At 56.6% G+C, this 22,686-nt stretch overlaps 1 protein-coding gene across 1 annotated transcript; it reads right to left on the bottom strand.

Moving 5' to 3' along the window:
- Setd1b (SET domain containing 1B, histone lysine methyltransferase) lies at positions 1–22,130 on the bottom strand. The gene is made up of 16 exons (XM_059249477.1): positions 21,890–22,130; positions 21,560–21,658; positions 20,666–20,936; positions 18,281–18,393; positions 16,198–17,430; positions 11,905–12,729; positions 8,165–8,426; positions 7,715–8,064; positions 7,512–7,611; positions 6,245–6,778; positions 3,720–5,003; positions 2,799–2,965; positions 1,791–1,922; positions 1,556–1,675; positions 1,330–1,467; positions 1–292 (listed from the first exon to the last, which is right to left on the bottom strand). Exons 1-16 carry the CDS (start codon positions 22,058–22,060, stop codon positions 119–121), a joined length of 5,973 nt encoding a protein of 1,990 aa, XP_059105460.1. The 5' UTR covers positions 22,061–22,130; the 3' UTR covers positions 1–118.
- Between the last annotated feature and the right edge of the window lie 556 nt (positions 22,131–22,686).

Genomic DNA, 22,686 nt, shown 5'->3' with positions numbered 1-22,686 from the left:
AGCGTGGCTGCTGGGGGGGAAAGGGACAGCACCTGAAATGGGTGGGAGGTGGAGCCTGGCCCAGGGCGAGGGTCCTCCCGGGCTACAGCTGACATCCTTGGCCTTTGGCACCTGGGGACTAGTTGAGGGTCCCCCGGCAGTTCTCGGAGCCACAGAGGCAGGGGATCTTGACGTCCTCAATAGGGAACTTGTAGTCGTACGTGATCTCCTCGTTGACGTTGATGTGCTGCTTGGAGTAGATGACGATCTTCTTCTGCGACTCCACCGTGATCACCTTGGCGTAGCAGTTGGGCTGCAGGGGGGAAGCGATAATGTGGTGAGCCAGGGACCAGGACCCTACCCAGTCCTTACCATCCAACTACCCAAACCCAACTGAGCCTGACTCTGGTCATCTGCTCCAGGCTCAGCTCTCCAGTTAGCGCCTCCCATGCCTGACATTAAATAAAAATGGTGAAGGGCTAGAGAGCTGGCCCGGTGGTTAAGAACACTTACGACCCCTGCAGAGGACTTACAATCGGTTCTTAGCCACCAGGCACGGTTAACTCGTCCTCGCTCACCTGGGGAGCCGAGGTAGTTTCCCACTAGTCTGGAGCTCACCCAATTAGCTATGCCGGCTGACCAGTGAGTTCTAGGAATTCCGTCTCCACCTCCCCAGCACTGGGATTACACCAAACCTTTTTTTTTTTTTTTTTTTTTTGGTTTTTCGAGACAGGATTTCTCTGTGTAGCTTTGCGCCTTTCCTGGAACTCACTCTGTAGTCCAGGCTGGCCTCGAACTCACAGAGATCCGTCTGGCTCTGCCTCCCCTGAGTGCTGAGATTAAAGGCGTGCGCCACCACCGCTGCCCGGCCTACACCAAACCTTTTAACGTGGGTTCTGGGGAACGAACTCCGGTCTCTGTGCTTGCAAGGCAACCAATCTACCAACTAATGAGATCGGGTCCCACTTGTGTAGTCCTGGCTGGCCCAGAATTCACAGAACTCACTTCCTAGACCAGGCTGGCCTCGAACTCACAGAAACCCACCTGCCTCGGCTTCCCGAGTGCTGGGTTTAAAGGTGTGAGCCACCACACCTGGCCCTCAGCCCACCTCTTACACGCTTTCAGTCTTTCACCTGACTCTAGAATTCCCACTGCGCCCATTGTATAGAAGCAACAACTGAGGTCAGGACGAAAGCGCCTTGTCCAGGCTTCTTATCCCCTCCCTCCCTGTCACCTTTGGCCCAGCTGGGGCCTGGAAAGGACGCTGAACATCACGATTGTTGTGCCTAGGAGCGCCTGGGTCCCTGGTACAGAGGTGGGGGTCATCTCGGCCCCTCACCGGACACTCACATTGCAGCTGTGGTTTATGAAGCGTGCAAAGTTGCCGCACTTGGTGGCGTCGATGATGGTGTCGTGGTCGACCCTGAACATGTAGCTGCTTCCGATGCCTTCGTCTTCATACCGTTTCTCCCTCATGTCCGCAATCACCTGGCCGCAAAACAAACAAACAAACATGAGACTGGGCCTGCTCCGCGGCCCCGCCACCCCTCGCCAGTCCCCCGGGGGCGGCACCTACCTGGCGGATGTTCTGGCCCACATATTCGATGACCATCTCATCAGCAGCAATGGGCTCCATAGCAAACAGGCCCCAGTCGTGAATGTGGCTCTTACAGAATTTGAGCTTCTTCTTCCGAAACTGGGGGAGGGAAGGACGGGGGGGGGGGGGGGGGGGGGGGGGGGTTGGGTGAGTACGCTTTCGCTTTCGGATCCCACGGCTGACTCGGCTGGCCCCAGAGAAGGTCTAGCCTCACCTTGAGCTGGTTGAACTTGAGCAGGTCGCTGTCACAGCTGCCAGTGAAGGAGGACAGTAGACGCCGTTGCTCAGATCGCCGCTCTGAGCCCGCCCGAGTGGAGGCGTGGGGCTGCGCCGGGATGCTCATACCCTGCTGACAAAACGGGGTGACCGATCAGAAAGGGGACAGACTCGGCCCCATCACGGCCTCCCCGGCTCTGTCGTCCACGCTGCCTGGCTCTGAGCATCTCTGACTTTCCATCTCGTCAATGGTTTTTCAAGACAGGGTTTCTCTCTGCGTAGCCCTGGCTGACCTGGATCTCGCTCTGTAGACCAGGCTGGCCTCGAACTCAGAGATCCTCCTGCCTCTGCCTCCCGAGTGCTGCCAGGCTCCTATCAGCATTTTGAAATGCTTTTTCTTTCTCTCACAGCTGAGCCTCTCCCTGCCTGACGGAAACCCTTTCCTGTTCTCAGGGGTCACTTCCGACATTGTAGGTGGCTTCCTCCCTCCTCCTCCCTCAGATCCAACATGACCTTCTCCGGCCCTCGGACTGGCCAGCCCGCCCTCTTATCCATGGCATTTGCTCATGATTATTTTTGTTCACGTGAATGTTCATCCCACACCATGAGGCAAAAAAAACAAAAACAAAAAACAAAAAACTTGGTTCTGTCCACTGATGCTGCTTCTCAGCAATGACTAGTACATAAGAGGTACTCAATAGGTATATACCGAATAAAAAAGGGGGGAAAAGGCAACTTTTTGGAAATGCATGTATGTCCAAGGTTAGAACCATCTGGGGCTCTCCACGATCCACAGAATAAAAAGCAGTATTTGTTTGCTTTGTTTTGAATTCTCAGACAGAGTCTACCTATGTAACCAGACTATTCTAGAACTGCTGAGCCTTTTACCTCCCACAGCCCAACTGTGGGATGGAAGGATGCTGTCTGAGCCCCTGCCCGGACCCTCCTCTGGGAATGCTCCTTCGTGACGCTGAGCCCCGGCTCATCCAGGCCCTCCTCACGGTACCTGGGTATCCATGGGGGGCTCGTCGGTGCTGGCGCGGCTGCTGTTGAGGTATCTCAGCTTGTCTTTCTTGTCGATGGTGTAGAAGCCCTCGCTTCGGGCACAGCCTGTCACGTGCTCGCGGATGCCATCGTCTCGTTTCTTCTTCTTTGCTGACGAGAGGCTGGTGGGTGGGTGGGGGTCAAGGGCCACAACAAGAACATTCTCAGAGGTCCTCCCTCCTGATCCCTCTGTCTGGCTTCCCCAGCCTCAGACCCACCTCTTGGGGCAACGATGCCCGGGTCCACCACCCGCTTCAGTACCACCTCTGCTAGCTCCACTGGCCATGTTTATTACTACCTGCTGCCCGTTTCTCACCTGAAAATAGGGGTAACGAGGCATCTATGGATAGTTAAATACATTCAGAGAACTCTAGCAGAGTTCTTGAGGCAGCAAATGATCAAATCAGTGCAGAGACCGGGGAATCATGACAGGTCTGTTCTTACAGTGGCATGGGGACAAACTGGCTTCGGGCCAGCCCTCACAGCAAAGACCTGGCTTCCACAGCCAGCTTTGTCTTCAAACCTCAGCGCTGCCGCCTGGTAGCTGTGTGACTTTGGGCAGGTCACTTAGCCTCTCTGAGCCTCAGTTTCTTCCCGTGAAAGATGGGACCACTCACTGGGCCGCTTGGGATTCAATGCAAGCCAGGCAGAGAAAGGCTGAGGGAGCCCAGGCCGGTATCCTCTACAATTATCGAGTTCTACAATCCTCAACCTACGTTTGGTCCTGAGACTCACTCTGCTGCCTCTGGGAGTGAGACAGGCCGGGCCTGACCGCCACCTGATAGGCGACAGTGACTGTACTACTGCCTCCCTGGTACTGGGATTGCCTGGGGGGGGGGACTCCTGCTTCTGAAGGATGTGGGCCCCACGTCTGGCAGGATATAGGGATGGTAGACCCAGAGCGTATCGTTCAGCCAGTCCATGCCGTTGTCCTGCTGCAAGAGGCGCTCGTAGGTGACGCACAGGAAGCGGATGTCCTCCTCGTCAATGCCACCGTTCCAGATGTCATACAGGATGGTCATCTCCTCAAACTCTGAGCGGGGCCGGAACAGGGGCTGGGGCGGCGAGGGCTCGGGGGAGGCCGATGAGGCCACCAGGTCCTCGTGGCGCTTCTTGGGCGGCCGCCGCCACGGTCCTCCGCGCGCCTTGGCCAGGTCCATGTACTCCTCGGTGACTTCATCGCCGCGGCGAGGTCCCGGGGGGATGGCCTCCGACGGCCACTGGTTGTCCAGCTCCTTGAAGGGCAGCTTGGTGGGCTCCACGGGGGGCGGGGGCGGGGGCGGAGGGGGCTGGGGCGGGAGGGGCGGCGGGGGGGCCGGGAGCCCCGTGTTCCGGAAGTCCAAAGTCACGGCCCGAGGGTCATGTGCGCCGGGGAAGATGGGGGCCTGGGGCTGGCCTGACAGGAGCAGCAGGTCCCTCCCGAGGGCGGGCCCTGGTGGTGGCCGGACCAAAGGTCCATCCAAGGACAGCATAGACGGCGGGGATCGCCGGGGCCGGCCGGGCTTCCTCTTCATGGGGGGTGGGCACGGGGCCAGGGAGGCAGGGAGCAGGGGTGGCAGCTGGGTCGGGGGCCGGGGCTGGGCCCTTAGGACGGGGACCGGGACGGGGACGGGGACGGGCAATGTCAGAGGCAAGGGCAGAGGCAGGGACAGTGGGAGAGGCAGGCCGGTCTCCAGGAGCACCGGGGAGGCCAGGGGGCCAGAGCGCTCGTCGCGTCGACCGGCTGGCAGGGGACAGACGGGGAGAAGCAAGGGTCCGCTGGGCTCCGGGAACGTGGGCGTGAAGGTGAAGTCCCGGCCAGGCGTCCGCGGGAGGCCCCCGCTGCTCAAGCCCGGGGACGGGGACGGATAGGAGAAGGGGCTGCCAGGCACCTGCGGCGAGCTCAGGGACAGGCCACTGCTGCCCCCCGACAGTGGGGGCTCCCCGCCTGGGGTGGCTGGCACCGTCTCTGTGCTCTGTGACTTGGCCAGGGTGCCACAGAGACCCGGAGTACGCGGAGGCTGGTCCTCGGGGGGAGGTTCCAGGGGGATGGGAGGTTTGGGGGGCTCCGGGGTTTCGGGCTCGGGTGGTGGGCTGGGTGGCCGGAGCGACCGAGGGGGCGGCAATGGTGGCTGCAGGGGCAAGGAGAGCATGGGAAGAGGCTCAGGCTCCGCTTCCAGGTCTTCCTCTGTAGAGAGGTAGGGCAAAAACCGGGGCATTGTTACTTGATTGGAGCATCTCTCCAAGCCTGATTATACTCTTACTATCCTGCTAGGCGCATCACATACAGACACTAACTACCCAGTTAAACCACGCAAGGCATCTCGGGAACCAGCCCAGGGTCAGGCACCTAGAAGGGGCTTCCTAAGTGTCAGGAGGAACAGCGCCAGCGTTTCCCCCAGCACTGTAGAAAACAAGACACTCCCTCGTTCCTACAGCCCAAGAAAACCCGCTCCATGGTGGAACAACACTCAAGTCTCATCTGCGCCGAACTGGTCCGTCTTTATATTCTCCTGGCATTTATTATCTCTACTCTCTTGTGCATTTTTCTCGTGCACATGATGCAACCTGTCACTCTGACCTAAAAAATCCGTGCTTCAGGAGGGCAGACATCTCCACCCATTTGATCCACCATTGTATTGGCAATGCCTAAGACAGTGCCGGGGACCAAAAGAACCTTCTTACTGAGGTACTGTTTGTTCACAGTTCACTGTGGTCTGGACCCAGTAAAATGAGATACATTAAAACAATAGCAACAGTTTCCTCTCCTGGATTTCAAAAAGGGACATACTAACCAGGTGCGGCTAGGTTAAATATTCTGAGACGTTAACACGAATTATAATTAAGTAAGAGTACCGAGTCCCAGGAGCTCAGTAGCAACACTGTGTCTAGCAGCTCAAGTTCAGAGAAACCATCTCTGCCACTGCCCGGCATGCCCACACCAAGGCCCCAGCAACGAGCTTTTCACATGCTTTGCCCCACTCTGTCAAGGTGGTGGAGGGTGCAGAACACACTGTCTCCTCACCTGACCTGGTACCCACAGGCTGCCCTACTCACCTGCCACTAAACCGATCACAGGTTTCCACTGAGTGTGTGTATGGGGGCACCTCAGGGACACACAGACTGAGGAATAACCCTTGGGGAAGGGTTTTTTGTTTTTTGGTTTTTTTTGGCAGGGGGTGGGGTGTTCAAGACAGGGTCTCACTATGTAGTTCTGGCTGTCCTAGAACTCACAGAGATCCACCTGCCTCAGCCTCCTAAGCGCTGGCCCGGCGGGAATCTTGTTATTGAATAGTGAGCCCAGCAGTGACCCAGGGGAGTCTGCTGAGGCCCTTCCAGAGGACCTGCGCTGGTTCCATTGGCAAAGACACTACCCAGCTTTCTGCCTCATGCCCCGCCCAACTCTCACCCTGGAGGCTACAGGATTACCTGGACAGTGTTCAGGAGGTGATGGGAGCTGTGCCTCTGTCTCCCTGGCAGGGAGCTCTGGAGACAGCAACATGTCCTCTTGTGTGTTTGGGACTGGCTCTTCCGGGGGCTCTTTGCTCCCTTCCAGCTCCTGAGCACCCACGGGCAAGGGAGGCTCCTCCAGCATGGGAGTCTGCATCTTGGGGACTTCGTCCGCAGCCTCAATGTCCACTTCCTCTTCCGTGCCCAAGGACTCCGCCATGGGGGCTCCTGGGCCCAGAGGCACTTCTGCCCTCTCTTGCTCAAAGTCCTGGCCACCTGCCGGAGGCATGTTCTCATCGGCCATTGCCACCACCATCGCCGTGGCCATTGCGGTCTCCTTTTCCTCCTCCTCTTCCTCTTCCTCCCCAGGTTCGGCCATGTCCTCTTCATCCTCTGAGGATGAAGATGAGGATGAAGACGACTCCGAACTGGATTCATACTCGGAAGACTCAGAACTTTCACTGGATGACGACTCAGCTACTGCCTTCGAGGTGGCGATGCTCTCTGTCTCCTCTGGGTGAGGGACACAGGTTGGGAGGGTTATTTCACGGCCCCTCCCTGCCCCGTGCCAGATATTCCCCCCCCCCTCCCACCCCGCGAAGACCTTGAACGGGATGCCTCCTGAACACAGCCCTCAGACACTGAAGGGGAGGAGCCAGTCCTCAATATAAAAAGAGCACAGTGAAATGAACGTAACACTCTTCCCTTTGAAGCGAACAATCCCAGCACCGCTCAGTATGTTCGTTCCCAATGTGACGGCCACCACCTCCGCTTAGTTCCCAAGGGCTGCCATTGCCACAGTCAGATGCCACCCGCTTCGGAAGCACCCACTTTCTTCCTAACCCCCTCGCCCCCAGCCTTAAGAACCCACTGATCTATGTTCTGGGTCTATGGACTTGTCCATTCTGCCATTCGATGTAGCTGGGATCCTAACACACGAGGTACGTGCTTTAATGAATACACTTCCCAAAAGCACTAATATTGCTGGGGGACGGTGGCGTACAGCTTCAATCCCAGCACTTGGGAGGCAGAGCCAGGTGGATCTCTCTGAGTTCGAGGCCAGCCTGGTCTACAGAGCGAGAGCCAGGACAGGCTCCAAAACTACACAGAGAAACCCTGTCTCAAAAAAACAAAACAAACAAACAAACGCACGCCCTAATATCGGTCCCAGAGTATCAGTAACTGATAACTCCACCTCTACCCTTGGAGGACGGGCTTGGGGCAGGCTGCCCACCTCCCTGCTTACCTTCCTCAGAGTCTCCATTGTCCTTCTCACTCGCCTCTGACAGGGCTATGTCTTGGTCATCGTTATCAGAATCAATCTGGTCGTCACTGTCATCATCATCCTGGGGCACAGGGGTCAAAGGGTACAGGGTCAGAGGGTCAGAGGTGAGCTGAAGGTCCATGTCTCCCCACCCAGCGGCACCCAGGAATCTCCCTGAGCCAAACCTTATCAGAGGTGGACGAGGATGAGGGTGAGGGTGAGGATATATGGCTCCTGGGGCCTTCTTCCTCCTCTTCCTCCTCCTCTGCTTCCTCCTCTTCCTCCTCAGTGCTTTCCTGCTCCTCCTCCTCCTTGTCTGAGGCCGAGGATGAGGGCGAGGTGGAGGAAGATCCCGAGGATGAGGACGCTGATGAAGAGGAGGACACGGACAAGGACTCCTTCTCATCCTCTTCCCCACCACTGTCCAGCTCCAGGGGCCGCGCTGGCCGGCGCCGCACGCCCACGCTTTTGGGGTCTCGCTTGGCGAGTTCGCAGGGGGCATCGGTCATGTCCCGGTCACGCTCCCGTTCCGACTCTGTGGGAACAGCAGGAGTCAGAGCTGAGACTCGGAGATGGGAAGAAGAATAAGAAGAAGAAGAGGGACGGACGGTCGGCCAGCAGCCGAGAGCACAAACCTTCGTCATCCTCGTCCACCGACGTTGAGGGCCGCAGCCGCTTCTGGTCACCAGAGGAGGCTGTGTCTGGCGGCTCCTTCCTCTTGACCTTGAAGGAGGGCAGGCGGATGGCGCCTCGCAGTCCAATGCCAAGGCCCAGGCCCTCGTAACCCAGGCCTTCGCCCTTGCCCCACGACTCCAGCAGACACGAGGCGATTCGGTCTTTAGGCTTTGGCCTATCCTCATCCTTGTGCTCGCCGGACTTCACGGGCGTCAGCGAGGCCTAGGATGGGAGAGAAGGGAACAGTGACCACAATCAGAGGCACTGCGGTCAACCCCTGCAGGTAGCCCCAGGTCACGGTACACTTTCCTCCCACACACCTGGCCACACTGCACTGCCTTCCTGGGGTTCCAGAACCCTGCAATGCCCCTCCATCACGGTCTCCCTAGCAATGCACTACTTATAGCCCAAGTTCTTGGAGTAGCAGTCACCACATGTGGGAGGTGAGACTGTGTGCCCTAAGGTCACGTCTGCACCACTATCACATGGACCAAGGTCCACACTCAATGAACCTTTACTTTACTATGTTTTAATTCCCTGTGCCCTGTAGGTCCTGCATATTACAAATAGTCCACAGTGTTTAAGCAGCTGACTCGATATACCCATAAGAGGAGGGATGGAGCGTTAGGGGTTCCCATTCAGAAATTACTTGGGATCAATTTTATTTCTTGAACTAGTGCTGGCAGTGGTGGCGCACACCTTTAAATCCCAGCCACTTGGAGGTAGAGCCAGGCGGATCTCTGTGAGTTCGAGGCCAGCCTGGCCTACAGAGCGAGATCCAGGACAGGCACCAAAACTACACAGAGAAACCCTGTCTCGAAAAACCAAAAAAAAAAAAAAAGGGACGGAGGGAAGGGGACCAGAGAGATGGCTCAGTGGTTTGTTAAGGGCAATGCCTGTCTTTGCAGAGGACCTGGGTCCCATTCCCAGCACCCATGTGGCGGCTCACAACCACCTGTAACTCTAGTTCCAGGGCCTCCGATGCCATCCTTGGTGGCCATCAGGCAGACACCCGCTTCACTTGCATGGATACAGACCAAACACCCCCACACACATCAAACAGTACCAATAAACAAACAACAGGTGAGGGCTGGGTGTGGTGGCACACACTTGCTATCCTTACCACTTGGGAACACTTAAAGCCAACTCTGTTTACCTTCATAGCAAGTTTTGAGGCCAGCCTGGCTTACCTGAGACCCTATCTCACAATAACGTCAAATAAACATAAAGCATGAAACCAGACCCAAGTTACCGATCTTCTGAATTTGTTATATAATTTCTTTTAAATGTGGTTGTATTTTATGCGTATGGGTGCTTTTTGTCTTTGTGTATGTCTGGTGCCTGGGGAGACGGGAGGAGGGAGTCAGATCCCCAGGACTGGATTTACAGATCAGTAATCCTACTACTATGTAGGTGCTGGGAACTGATTTCTACAAGAGCTGCCCGTGCTTTTCACTGTTGAGACATCTCTCTAACCCCTGCTTTTGTTATTTTAGAGGATAGCATGGAGCTGTGTAGCTGAGGCTGGCCCTAAACTCCTGATATCCTCGACCCCGCCTCCCTCATGCCAGGATTACAGGTATGCTTCACATCTGGCTCAGACACCATCAACAGCTTGAAGAATTTATTGGGAGCTGGGGATGGAGCTCAGCTGGAGGAGTGCTTGCCTAGCATTCTCAGCATCTGCTAATCGGGGTGTGGTGGGGCATACTTGTAATCCCAATACCCAGAGGTGGAAGCAGGAAAATCCTAAATTCAAAATCATTCTCTGTTACATAGGGCATTTGAGGTTAGCCTGCATTAGAGACCCTGATGGTTTTGTTTTGTTTTGGCTGCTTTTGCTTTTTTGAGACAGGGTCTCTCTATGTAGCCCTGGGTGTCCTGGAAATTGCTATGTAGCCCAGGCTGGCCTTGAACTCAGAGAGATCCACCTGCCTCTGTCTCCTGAGGGCTGAAATGAAAGGTGTGCACCACCTGGCTTCAATAAGTATTTTATTTAAACCTAAACCAGATTCAGCTTTAATAAAAAACAAGCCTCTCTACAACACTCATGAAGGCCAGGTGAAGTATTGCATGCCTCTAAAGCTAGGTAGAAGCAGGTGGATCTAGCCGGGCGGTGGTGGCGCACGCCTTTAATCCCAGCACTCGGGAGGCAGAGCCAGGAGGATCTCTGTGAGTTCGAGGCCAGCCTGGGCTACCAAGTGAGTTCCAGGAGAGGCGCAAAGCTACACAGAGAAACCCTGTCTCGAAAAACCAAAAAAAAAAAGAAGCAGGTGGATCTGAGTTGGAGGCTAGCCTGGGCTGCAGAGCAAGTCCCAGACAGCCAGGGCAACACAGTGAAACCTTGTCTCAAAAACAACAGCAAAAAAAAAGCAAAAAATACAGAACATGTCTGCAAAGAGGTTCCTTCACTGTTTGCCCACAGGTGGCCACTCAAGGCTCTGAAATACGGGCTTCAACGGACGGCACGAGAATTGGACAAAATGAGCTGTCTTCGGGGCACGGACACTTTTAAGTTATTGATGGCACAGCTTTAGTTAGCTGTGACTGTTACTCATCCCTGGGGGACAACACAAGCCAAGCGAACTATAAAGAACTGTGTGGTAGAGCTTCTTTCTGGTTTATGACCCCATAATATGGATGAGAAGCGGCCGTGACAGGACTCGCTTACCCAGAGAGCAAAGAGCAGGTTCCTAGTCACAGGAGTTCCCTAAAGTGTAGTGTAGGGACAGCAAAATGGACCGGTGGCCTCCTTCCCTCTGGGGTCGGGGTGAGGAGCAGAGGGGACCAGAGTGAAGGTTTTTCTTGTAATTATTATTACCATTATTAATATTATTTGCTTTTTTGAGACAAGGGTCTTACTATGTAGACCAGGCTAGCCGCAAACTCTTTTTTGTTTGTTTGAGACAGGGTTTCTCTGTGTAGTTTTGGTGCCTTTCCTGGAACTCACTCTGTAGACCAGGCTGGCCTTGAACTCACAGAGATCCGCCTGCCTCTGCCTCCCCAGTGCTGGGATTAAAGGTGTGCGCCACTATTCGTAGCCTAACTGAGAGGATTTCAAAATATTCATTGCAGCTTAAGGGCAAAGAAGCAGGAACATCCTTGAGCCTGGACCACAGGCTGAGACTCCTCCTCTTAAAGAAAAAGAACTCGAGAGAACTTTCTCTCTGAAGTAGAGATAAGGCAGTTAGGGATCACTTCTGAGGGTCTGGATAGGCAAGCCCTCCAGGAAAAGTAGATGTAAAATAAATACATACATTTATAATAATAGTTTAAAAAAAGAAAAAAAAAAGTAAAAGTCCCCACAAGGTCAGACTTTGCGCCAAAGACCTCAGATGGGAAAGGGAAGGCGAGTCAGGTCCCAGGGGCCTAGGCTGTGTGGCCACCTGAGCGGGCAGCCGCTGGACAGGAAGCCACTGAGCTCCTGAAACTCGGCATGGGCAAATGAGGAACTGGGATGGATTTGGACTTTCATTTTACCTTCTCTTATTTCAATGGAAGGAGCTGCACACAGCCAGCCATGCACGGGTCCAGGCTGCTCAGTAAGCCGTGTAAAGGAGCCTCATGCTGGGGGCCTGGGGGCCGAGGCAACCAACCACGCATCCGGTAACACACGTGGGGAGAAAGGGATACCTAGTCTGGTCCTTGCCCCGCCGCCTCTTGTGGCTCTAGGATGCTCCCTGCCCATCCACCCACATACCTTGGCCATCCGCTCCTTCTTGTCCCACCACTCGTCGAAGGCCCGGAAGGCCACCACCTCCACCATCTTGCGGTTGAGATCTCGCTTCATGATGGCCTTGAGCTCCTTGAGGACCACCAGCAGGACCCCATCCACCGTGGCCTTGTGCGGGTCCTCCTGGCGGGGCACGTAGCCCGGCGGCGGCACGGAGGGGTCGAACTTGGGCAGGGGCGGCCAGTGCTGCCCACGGCCTGGGCCGCTGTTGCTCAGCGAGAAGGGACTCCGGTAAGGGGGCAGGTTGACAAACTGCAGGCCAGCCGAGGCGGCGGCGGCCGCGGCGGCCATGAAGGGCGGGTAGGGGCAGGCACCCTGGCCTGTCATCAGCCGGCTTAGCATCTGTGTTTGCATCTGGAAGGACATGGGCATGCCACCCCACTGGCCACCCAGTACGTGGCTCATGTCCACCTGCATCACAGGAAACAGTCCCGGCGGGAAGGGGGGCAGGGGAGGCAGGATGGGTGGCGGGGGGACGCCCGGTGGCGCTGGCAAGGGTGGCGGGGGCACTGTCACTGCGGGATGGGACGGCGGGGGCGGGGGCGGGGGAGGAGGCAGAGGTGGGGGCATGGGGAAGCCAGGCTGTGGGGGTGGGGGCGGCGGGGGCGGGGGCAGTGGAGGGAAACCAGGGGGCGGGGGTAGGGGCAGGTTTGGCGCCAGCACGTTGGGGGCCGCCACGGCCCCCGCCCCTGGGGTCACCACCATGGGCTTGGGGCAGTCAGCGCTGGTGATGGGGGCCGAGGGCATCTCGTCATCTGAGATTTCCATGTCCTCTCCTGAGGACTGCTGGCCCTGGAAGAGAGCAGCGAGGGTGAGAAGCTCACAAGCACTTTCCAAGCACCAGGAAGCTGGGGACTTGGGATCAGCACTAGCGATTCCCAGCTGCGGGACAGGGCCTTGTGCAAACCAATCAACAACCCCCCCCCCAAAAAAAAACAAACCATACTTTCCCCTTTTGTATAAGGGGCATCCAAACAGACATTCATTCAACAAACATCTGTTCAGCACCCGTGTGCCAGGCACTGTTCCAGGCGTTGAGAACGGGAAAGTGGTGAAGACAGACACCAGTCTTGCTTTGTATGGAGCGGAACTTGTAAACGGTGGAGTCGAAGCATAACTAGACCAATAGTGTATCGTGGAGAAATGGAAAGTGGGGGCGGGGAGGGGGAGATGGGACGAGACACATGGGACAACACTCCTTAAACTGAGAGAGAACACAGACAGACACAGGAAAGTTAAAAGTTAACAATGGTGTAGCATTTCCCACACGCCAGGAAAATTTACATCCATTAGGTAGTTCTTAGAACAACCCTTGCAAAGTAGGTTTCTGATCCCCACTTTTACCAATGAGGAAATGCGGACACAGGAAAGGCTGAAGCAACTTCCCTGAGGCCACACAACCAATAAGAGGCACAGCCTGGATTTCAAACAGGAAGTGGCTCCCCAACCTGGCCTCAGTCAGCCAGTGGTCCTCTCTGTGGCCCGGCAGGGCCTGGTACAAAAGGTGACAAGTGCTGGCTGGGTGGCTGAGGGCAGCAGCAGCCTTTCGACTCATAGGGGATTTGGGTTTGCTTGTTTTGAAGTGCTAGGGACTGAGCCCAGAGCCTTGAGCATGCTAGGTAGGTGCTCCGCACAGCCCTAGAGCTGGGCAAGCATGCTCCCACTGAACCTTTTATTTTTGGTTTTACAAGACAGGGTTTCCCTGTGTAGCTTTGCGCCTTTCCTGGAACTCGCCTTGTAGACCAGGCTGGCCTCTAACTCACAGAGATCCGCCTGCCTCTGCCTCCCAAGTGCTGGGATTAAAGGCGTGCGCCACCACCGCCTGGCCTGAACCTTTTTAATCTTTGCTCATGCTCTTTTCACTTAGGTCTCTCTCCTGGGGTCTTAGCAAGGGCTGGCAAGTGGCTGCGAGCGACAGATGTCAATGGTCTGGTTCTTTAACTGCAGGGAAACCTCCCACGGAAACCTCACAGTGGGGCTCCACGTGGGTCCCTTTTGACAGATGAGGAAGTGAACCAGAGAGCCACAGCTGACAGTGAGAACCAGGGCTGGGACACATGCTCCAGACGCCTGCCCCATGAAGAGCTGCTGTCAGAACATGAGGAGGTGGAGGGGGGTAGAAGTCAAGGTCAACTTGGGCCAAAAAAAAAAAAAAAAAAAAAAAAAAAGCGCCACAGTGAGGAGGGCTCTTTACTTTGACATTAGCGTCAGAGGCTGGGAACTGGAGAGAGGCACTGAGCTCCTTTGGTACAGCTGGAGCTGGGAACAGGAGGTAAGGTAAGGCAAGATGAGTTCCAGTCCCACACCAGACCCTGAGTGTGGGTCAGTCCCTACCCGGGGTGAAACCGGTAAGAAAACCAGGCTGGACAGACAGCAAGTACTCTGGAAGGCTGAGAGGGCGCTGTGAGGTCAGAGGTCACACCACCTGGTGGGGAGGGTCTCCGAGGGGACATCGGTGGGGGAAGGAGCATCTGGTCTCTCATCCCCCACGCCTCTACACTCACTCACTCACTCTCGGGTACCCGTATGAGGGAGGGCCAGGCAAGCTCAGCAAGAAGAGACAGGACAGATGCCCCACCGTCAGCTCTGGACAGCACCTAGCACTGTGGCGCAGCGCACAGAGGGTTAACCCAGGCCGCTCCAGTCAGCCAATCACAGGAGCACCAGGCGAGCTCTGGCTCTGCCCGCCCCCCCTCCCTGGGCACAGCGGGTAGGAACCAGCTGGCTGCAGTTCCTGTAGGGCTAGGTGAAGGACGCTTGGACTTCCCAGGCAACGCCACTGTTTCCATGGCGATGGTGAAGCCGGGCCTCTTATTGACCCACTCAACAGATGATGAAACTGAGCCTAGAAGGGGCACATGCCTTCCTCTAGGTCACGTAGGCAATGCGACAAGGCCGCTAAGGCCCTGGGGCTGGAACGTTTGTGCTTTTTTTAATCACCAGCCTCTGCCTTTCCCGTCCCTCCCCACCGGTCCCCTCCAGGCTCGCCTCAACCTCAGCCTGGTGCAGGCAGAGCTCTTTTTTTTATCATAAACAGACACCATACACTACCAGACACAGAACCTAGTACTGCTCTCCCGGCGGCCAGCAGGGGGCGCCAGAGGGCTGGCCTGGTGCTCAGCTCTACTTCCAAAGCATCCCTGGGCTTCTATCCTGGGGCGCCCCAGACTCCGGCCTCAGTTTCCTCTTCTCCTCCTACACCCAGGGAGTGAGCGTGGGGGTGGGGGGGAGAGGCCCATTCCCTCGAGCTACCCCTGAGCTCCTGAGCCCTGGACCAGGTGGCTGGCATGATAAACATCCGCCAAACCTAGGCTGCCTAGAAGGGATGGGGGAGGGCCCACAGCCCCGCTAGTTCTAGTACACCTGTCACCTCCCTCTGCCTGGACCCTTGAAGCCAGAAACCACATCCCCAGAACTGCTGGCAGGCTCCCAGGAGCCTCTGCCACCTGTGGCCCCCCGGACAGCCAAAGTTCTCTGTTCCTTTCCAGGCAGCCAGAGGGGCTTAATGCCAGGGGCCAGGGGAGGGAGAACCTCATCTCTGTGCCCACAGGGGCAGAGGGGCTGTATCGCAGCTTCTACTTGTTCAATGCCTGCTGGACCCAGTGATGCCAGGGGCCTGACCCATGGTGAGGAGTGAGTGGAAACCAGGGGGATGACATAACCCTTCTCTCCTCTCCCCCCCCAAGACCTGGACATTAGCACCTTCACCTTCCCAGCTCCGAACGAAACTTCTGATATTGGTGGTCTGAGTAACGAGATGGGAGTGAAGAGGGAGGGCGAGGGGAAATTATGCCTGATTTACACTATGTTCCCTCTCCAAAGCTAACCTGAACGCCTTCCCTCTGACCGCCTTCCCTCTGAACGTCTGAAGCGGAAGGAAAAGGAAGCCGACTACACCACTTGCATGCATGCTTCCTCATCGCCTCAGAGCACTAGATTCCGTGAGCGCTTGCTTGCTGGGCCAGCTCCACACGGCACCCTGGCCAGCCTCCAATACTCCTGAGCAACAGGACTGATATCACTCCTAAGCCACTAACAGAAAATGGACCTGGAACGGTGACCACAGCTCACACTCCTTCAGGTCTCCGAAAACTCCGCTCCAACTCCAACTCAACCACGTTGAAGAGTCTGGGCTCTACGTCCAATCGAGGACAGCAGAACTGTCCCCTGGTCCCATTGCGCCCCCCGTGTCTTAGCTAGTGAAATGTATCAAGGAGTGGAACACAGACAAGACAGACAGAACAGACATGGTGGTGGTACCTCATCCATCCTCTCTGAGGTCGGGGTCCTGTCTCCTGCCAGGTCCAAAGCCGCCTCAGCTGTCTGGCCTACAAGACCCATAGGGTCTGGGGGGCCCGGCTCAGGGGGGGGCCGAGGCCCCAGGCCCAGGCCCAGGTCATCATCCTCATCAGAATCAGGCAGTGGCGTTGGGCTGATGTCCTCTAGACCCGTGCTGGAGGGCCGGGAGGAGGGCGGTGAGGGACCACGGAAGCCAGGCTGCGAGTTAGTGCCGAAGTGGGTGAGGGGGGAGAGCTGGGAGGAGGAGGAGGAGATGGGACTGCCCTCCATCTGCAGCTCAGTGTCCGAGTCCTGCTCACGCAGGAAGGGCAGCTTGGTGCGCTGCTCTTTCAACAGCATCTCGATGCGGGAGTCCAGGCTGTCGTGGGGCTTCTCCGGCCCTGCAGGAGATGACTCCAGAGTCGGGGTGCCCGGGCTGTCACAGGGCTCAGGACTCCAGCCGAAGGTCGGCCTACCACCCAGCTCCATGCTGTTGTGGTCAGGGGGCGGGGGACCAGGAGGGGTGCCTGGCTTCTCCTTGGCTGGAGGTTCAGAAGGTGGGAGGGGTGGGGGTGCAGGTGCCCTCCGGAACTCCCCGCTGTCACGGGTCCCAAAGGCTGCGGTGGCGGCAGCGGCAGCGGGCTCCTCAGGGGGCGGGGGGAACGGGGGTGCTGGAGTCTGATACGGAGAGAAAGCTGACTTGAATCCCGGTGCAGGGGCTGCTTGGGCAGGAGGTGGAGTGTGGGCAAAGGAGGCCGAATCCTGTGACTGGGTCTTGAAGGGGGGGCCGCCGCTGCCTCCGCCGCCGCTGCCAAAGGGAAGGTCTGAGGAGCCTCGGAAAGTAGTTGTGGCTCCAGCCACGGCAGCCACAGCCGAATTGTGGACGTAATGGTGCTCGTGGCGGCGGTTGTAGGCGTCGGTGAACTTGCTCTCATGCCGCCGAGCCTTGAAGGTCGCCGTGGGGTCCTGGCTGAAGAGGTAGGAGGGCGTGGGCTGGCGACTGGAATAGCTGGAATCTTGGGAGAAAGGGGTGCCCAGGCGAGGCGTGAGCGGGGTGCCTTGTCCGTAGGAGTTGGGCGTGTCCAGGCGGCAGCTGGAGTAAGCCGTGTCCTGGGAGAAGGGGGTCCCGCCGCTATTGGGGGTGACAGAGGAGGAGCCAGAGCCACAGCCTGCCGATAGGCTGCCATCCTTGAGGCGCTTCAGAGCATCTGACAGCTAGAAAGAGAAAGAAAAGAAGTCCAGGAGTGGAGGGAGGGCAGATCCATGCAAGGAAATACAGCGTTCTCCCACTAAAACTCTGGCTGCTGGGGAGCTTGGAGCCCACGACTTTCCAGCAGAAGGAAAGAAGTGTTAGGAAGCTCTTAAGTTTTTCTCTCTCCCTAGGTATAGATGTTTACCCTCTGGACACTTTGAGGGCTTTCTCTAATCCCCCAGGCAGAAAGAGAAGACCCTGTCAGCCTGGTAAAAGCTGGCATTTCCTTCCCACCTCAGGCTATCTGACATAAAGGGCGTTGGGACAGAGGTGTAACCAAAAACTGTGGTCTTGGGCTTGATGGACTGTCCTGAAAAGTTCTAGAGATTTAAACAGCGTGACATAGGACGAGTGCCTCCTGCCTGGCAGGTAAACAGACTTTAATAACCCTCTGAGGGGTCCCCAGAGCAGGCTGAAACTGTGGCTGACTGGAATTGGCCAAGTGAGTGTCCTGGTAGGCAGGGGGGCTGAGAAAGAGGCAGTCTGTTCTGGAAGAGGCTCTGAACTCTGCTTCCTGGAGACAGGAGTACAGGGAAGCCAGACACCAGACGCTAAGACCGGAACACAGCAATGGTTTGACATTCATATGGAAAAGCAACCCCAGGTCTGTGGGAATCCCAGTGTAGGTGCAGGGTAGAATGGGAAGAAGGACTCCCTGTGGACTGAACGCTACAGAGAGCAGAACCAACCCCAGGGGAGACATGTTGTAGCAGATCTTGGGAAAACAGGGTTTTTAGACCCGACACCTACAGGTGTACTCAGGCCTCTAAAGCCAGAGGTGCTGAGCCAGAGAAGCAACCATGATAAGCCTACCTGCAGGGTCTCGTTCACAATTGGAGAAACAGCATCCAGCTCACCCACCGGGAGGGTCTGGGGGGTGTACCGGCCGGTGACCAACAGATCATAGAAGCGCATGCGAGTTTCCCCTGTAACAGGCAGGGGAGAGGGGTATTCCATGGAGGCTCCAACAGGAGACATAACCCATGGGGATTCCAACTTGCTTATTAGCATCTTCATGGGTCCCCTGTGCCTGAGACCACAAGCTTGGGGACACTGCATGTCCCCTTGCTTAGGTTCCTACCCTCTCTTGTACTTCATTCAAGATTCTCATCTGTCCAACAAAGCTACAACCCTGGTTGTTCTGACCCTGAGACTCTAAGGTTAACACCTTATTGAGTAGAGACTCCCCAAAACCCAAAAATGCCATCCTCGGTGCAAAGTCCTTTTCATTACCTAGACCATAGTTCCCAAAGAGCCATTATAACCCCCCATCTCCCCACAATTCAGTCTTTCACCAAGCAATAGTGCTCATAGCAAGGACAGAGGAAGTCAGGTGACACACACAGATGACTGTCAACTATCTGGGGCCAGAAGACCAGCAAAGTTGGTCAAACACACATATTCCTGTGAATCAACTGCACAGTGCTTTTCACCAGCTGAAGCCTCCAGAGGGCCCCAGGTCTGCCTGGGGGACTACCTGGGGCCCACATGGTCCCAGTGAGCCCTAAGTTTAACTCCCTACCCATCAGAGAAAGATTTTTTACCAACCAGGCCCCAGATCATTGGTATTTATAGCCTTAGAGGTGGTTGCTTACATATGCAAAGGAGGTACATTCCTTGAGCTACACTTTACACTTTGCTGGTCTCTTTCTCGAAATACAATCTCAAACTTAGGTGGTAGTATCTGAGGGTTGGTGTTTTTTGGTTTTTTTTTTTTTTTTCCAGAAATGAAATTGTGGTAAGACTTAGGTGCTCTTTAAGATGTGGGCAGGTGATGGGGGAGGGGACTGCACGCTTCAGTCTTGGGGGAAATTAGACTTCAGCTTATTGTAAGAACGGGGAGTAGATTTAAAAGCCTGTTCACACATACACACACACCACACACACACACACACACACACACACACACACACACACACACACACACGAGCTTTATTAGAGAGTGAGGAAATGGGAAAAAGGAGAGCAAGAGAGCTGTAGATCGGACAAACATAACAAGCTTCTGACATACGACTAGGCCCCCCACCCAGGCTCTGCAAGCCGGCTAACCGAATTCACTCAGAACTACGACAATCCTTTGCAACACCCAGAGACGTTTGCAACACAACATCTTACAGATGTGGCCACCACATAGCCATCACGGAAAGCAAAACAAAACAGATTAAGTTTTCCTCTCTTGCCTTTGCTGTGCTCAGGTACTCACAAACCTGTGTACAAAACACTCCTGGAGCTGGTCCTAAATCCTCTCAGGCAGGGTTCACCGGTCTGCCACCGCCTCCCACACCCCCACAACTCTGGACTTAACCTTAGGACCACGGGACTAGGGACTCTCTGGTTCCAGAGCACCCTGTACTTCCCTTCAGATCGGAAGGAATCTCTCAGAAAAGACACAGGCAAACAAATTTAGGGGGAAGGCTCTCTAGAGTCTTTGCCAGGGCTTTCTACCTGAGTCTTGAGCCAGGACTGAGGCTGAGGGGAGAGCCAGCAAACCCTGGAGGTAGGAGGTGTGGCTCCCCAGCCCGGCTCAGCACACCAAGGTGCTGCGGTCTCTTTAAGAGAGAGAGGAGGGAAGACAAGTGTCAACCCTTGAGCACCCAGAGCAGCCCGCCCCCAAGATCCACTATCAGCGCTATCAGAACATTATCAATGAAACACTCCACGGCTCAGATTGGTTCAAGGAAGGGGCACCGGGAGGGACAGGGGCTAGGGGGAGGGGGGCATAGCACCCTAGATCCTGAAGGAATGACTTTTACGAATTTAAAGGCACATGGTTCTTCCTCTGCCCCCTAACAAATAAACAAATACTTCCTTCTCCCCGAACGCAGGCAGTAACACTAGGGGCTGTCTAACCCCAGGCCACTGGGGCTCAGGGAGAGGGGGCCCACGGGGCTGTCATAGGTAGGGAAACCTCTGGGTGGTCCCTAAGGGTGCCGTGGCCAAGGACTGGCACATTTGGTAAATTATAGCCTGTCTCCTAGCAACAGACAACACATTTGGCTCCATGTGACTTTGCCCTCCGGAGGGGACAAAAAATAAATAAGGTGATGGGGCGGGGGTGGGGGAATCCCAAGGAAGAGGGGACAGTAGGAAGGTTCTCCTAACTCTGAAGGGAGGAGGAGATTTCAAAGGAAGGGGGGTCAGGCTGACAGGTGGCCTTCCATCTCCTCCCCCATGGGCGGCCTACAGGCCTGTACTAACCTTTGGTGTCCAGCTCCACGTGGATAATGTTGCCCATGACAGAAGTACTATGCAGGTGCTGGACCGCCTCCTTGGCGCCCCTGACCGTGGCAAAGACCACCTTGGCAATACCCAGGTGTTTCTTGGTCTTCGGGTTATACAAAATCTCCACCTCTTCCACCTCCCCATACTTTTTGCACATGTCCCTTAGGAAGTTTTCGCGGATGTTGTCATTCAGCTTGGCAAATGTCACCTGCTTTGGAGGCACAGGGCCCACGTAGAACTCATCGATCTGGCAGGGGCCGCGGGGGAAGGGAGTTTGGAAAACATTAAAACCAAAGAGAAAACACGACACTCCTCTCACTTGCCCAGCGGTTAAAAAACAATAAAGGGTGAATTTTTTTTTTTTTTTTTTTTGAAAAAAGAAAAAAAGCATGCGGGCGGGCCTGGGAAGCGGAGGATTAAATCGTTTGGAACCTGGAAGTCCTCTGGGTTCTAAAGGAAAGGGGAAAAAGAAACAGTTTCTCCTTCCCCACCCCCTATTCTGGCCTCCTGTCCTTGCTGCTGGTTCCGGGACGACCCCCTGGTCTAGGAAGTTGTCCCCTTAAAACCCAAAGGGATGGGAAAGGGGGCGGGTCCCTGAACCAGGCCCCTGGGCGCACAGGACCCAGGTGGGGACCCAGAGCCCCCCGGCTCCGCCAACAGGAGACTGTATCAGCGCCCTCGTTACAATTTCTCCCAGTGTTATTTTGTTTACAGTGGCCGGGAGGGGACACCACTCTCCCCCTCCCCGCCAAAACTTCCCAGTCCTGGACGGCGGGAACTCAGAATCCGGCTGGGCTTGGTCAGGACTGGCGTTATTTTCGAACTCGGGGAAGGGGGGAGGGACCAAAAGACCGAGAGGAGGGGTCTTACCTTGAATTTGGGCACCGACAGCTCCAGCTCCTTGGTTTTGGTCCAGATTCCGACCACCCGGGGATCTTCCACGATTTCCACCGGGCGGTTGCTGGACATCTGTGGGCAGGGACAGGGGGGCTCAGCATGGAAGGCTGGCACCCTCCCCAGGGGCAGGGGCAGATAGATCCCCCCCTCTCCAGGCACCAGTCCCACTCCAGGCTGAGGGGGGGGAGCCCTGGCTGACAGTTGGCCAGGTGGCTGGGAGAGGGGTCTCCCTTCCATTCGCCTCTGTCTGGGGGCTCCACCGGAGATGGGTGGGGGTGGCGGGAAGGCGCGTCGGCCACTCACCGCCAGGCTGAAATGCTGCCCATCGTAGCGGTACAGTTTATGGTGCCCCTTTTTCAGCGCCGGGTCAATCATCAACTTGTAACTTCTCCAATGGTGGTTCCTCCTCTCGCCCGACGGGCCGGGCTGCGGCGGGGGCTGCTGGTGGTGGTGGTGGGGGTGACTGTTCTCCATGCCGTTAACCCAACCTGAAAACCATCAAGTTGTTGTCCCTCTCCGCCGCTTCTACACATTCGCCAAAGAATCCAATCGGCTGGCCCCCACCCCCTCCCACCTTACCAGCGCGCCCCGAAAGCTTGTCTCGCTGGCTCTTTCTCCCCCCCCCCTCCCCCGTAGGAAAAAAAAAAAAATAAGAATGGAGCGAGAGAATAAACCCTTTCCGGAGAAATTTACGCGCCCGCCCGCTCGGCCACCGTCTCCGGCTGCCAGCGAGGGGCTGCCCGGGGCCCCCGCTGCGGGCTGGCGCGGTCCGGGGCGCACGGAGGACGCGGGCTCCGGCCCATGGTGCTGCCGGCTGCCCGGCGTGGCGCTCGGCCCGGCTCGGGCTCGGGGCGCGCGGCAGGCCTGGCGTCGCCCGCCGGGGCGGGGGCCGGGGGCTCGGGCCGCCCGGCTGTTGTAGCCTCGGCCTCTCTCCCTCCCCAGCCGTGCTTACATCCCCGCCGGGCGCCGGCCTCCCTGCGCCGCCAGCCAGTACATGGTGTCCCCCGCGGGAGCCGAGGCCGGGGCGGCCGGACCGGGGGCCGGGATGGGGGGGACGCCGCCTTAGCGGCTGCCGGGCCCCGGGCTGCCGCTGCCCTTGC

Source organism: Peromyscus eremicus, chromosome 23 (assembly GCF_949786415.1).
Source record: "Peromyscus eremicus chromosome 23, PerEre_H2_v1, whole genome shotgun sequence".
Classification (NCBI taxonomy): Eukaryota; Metazoa; Chordata; class Mammalia; order Rodentia; family Cricetidae; genus Peromyscus; species Peromyscus eremicus.
Note: the sequence above shows the minus strand (reverse complement) of the source record. Positions and strands in the feature narration are given on the sequence as shown.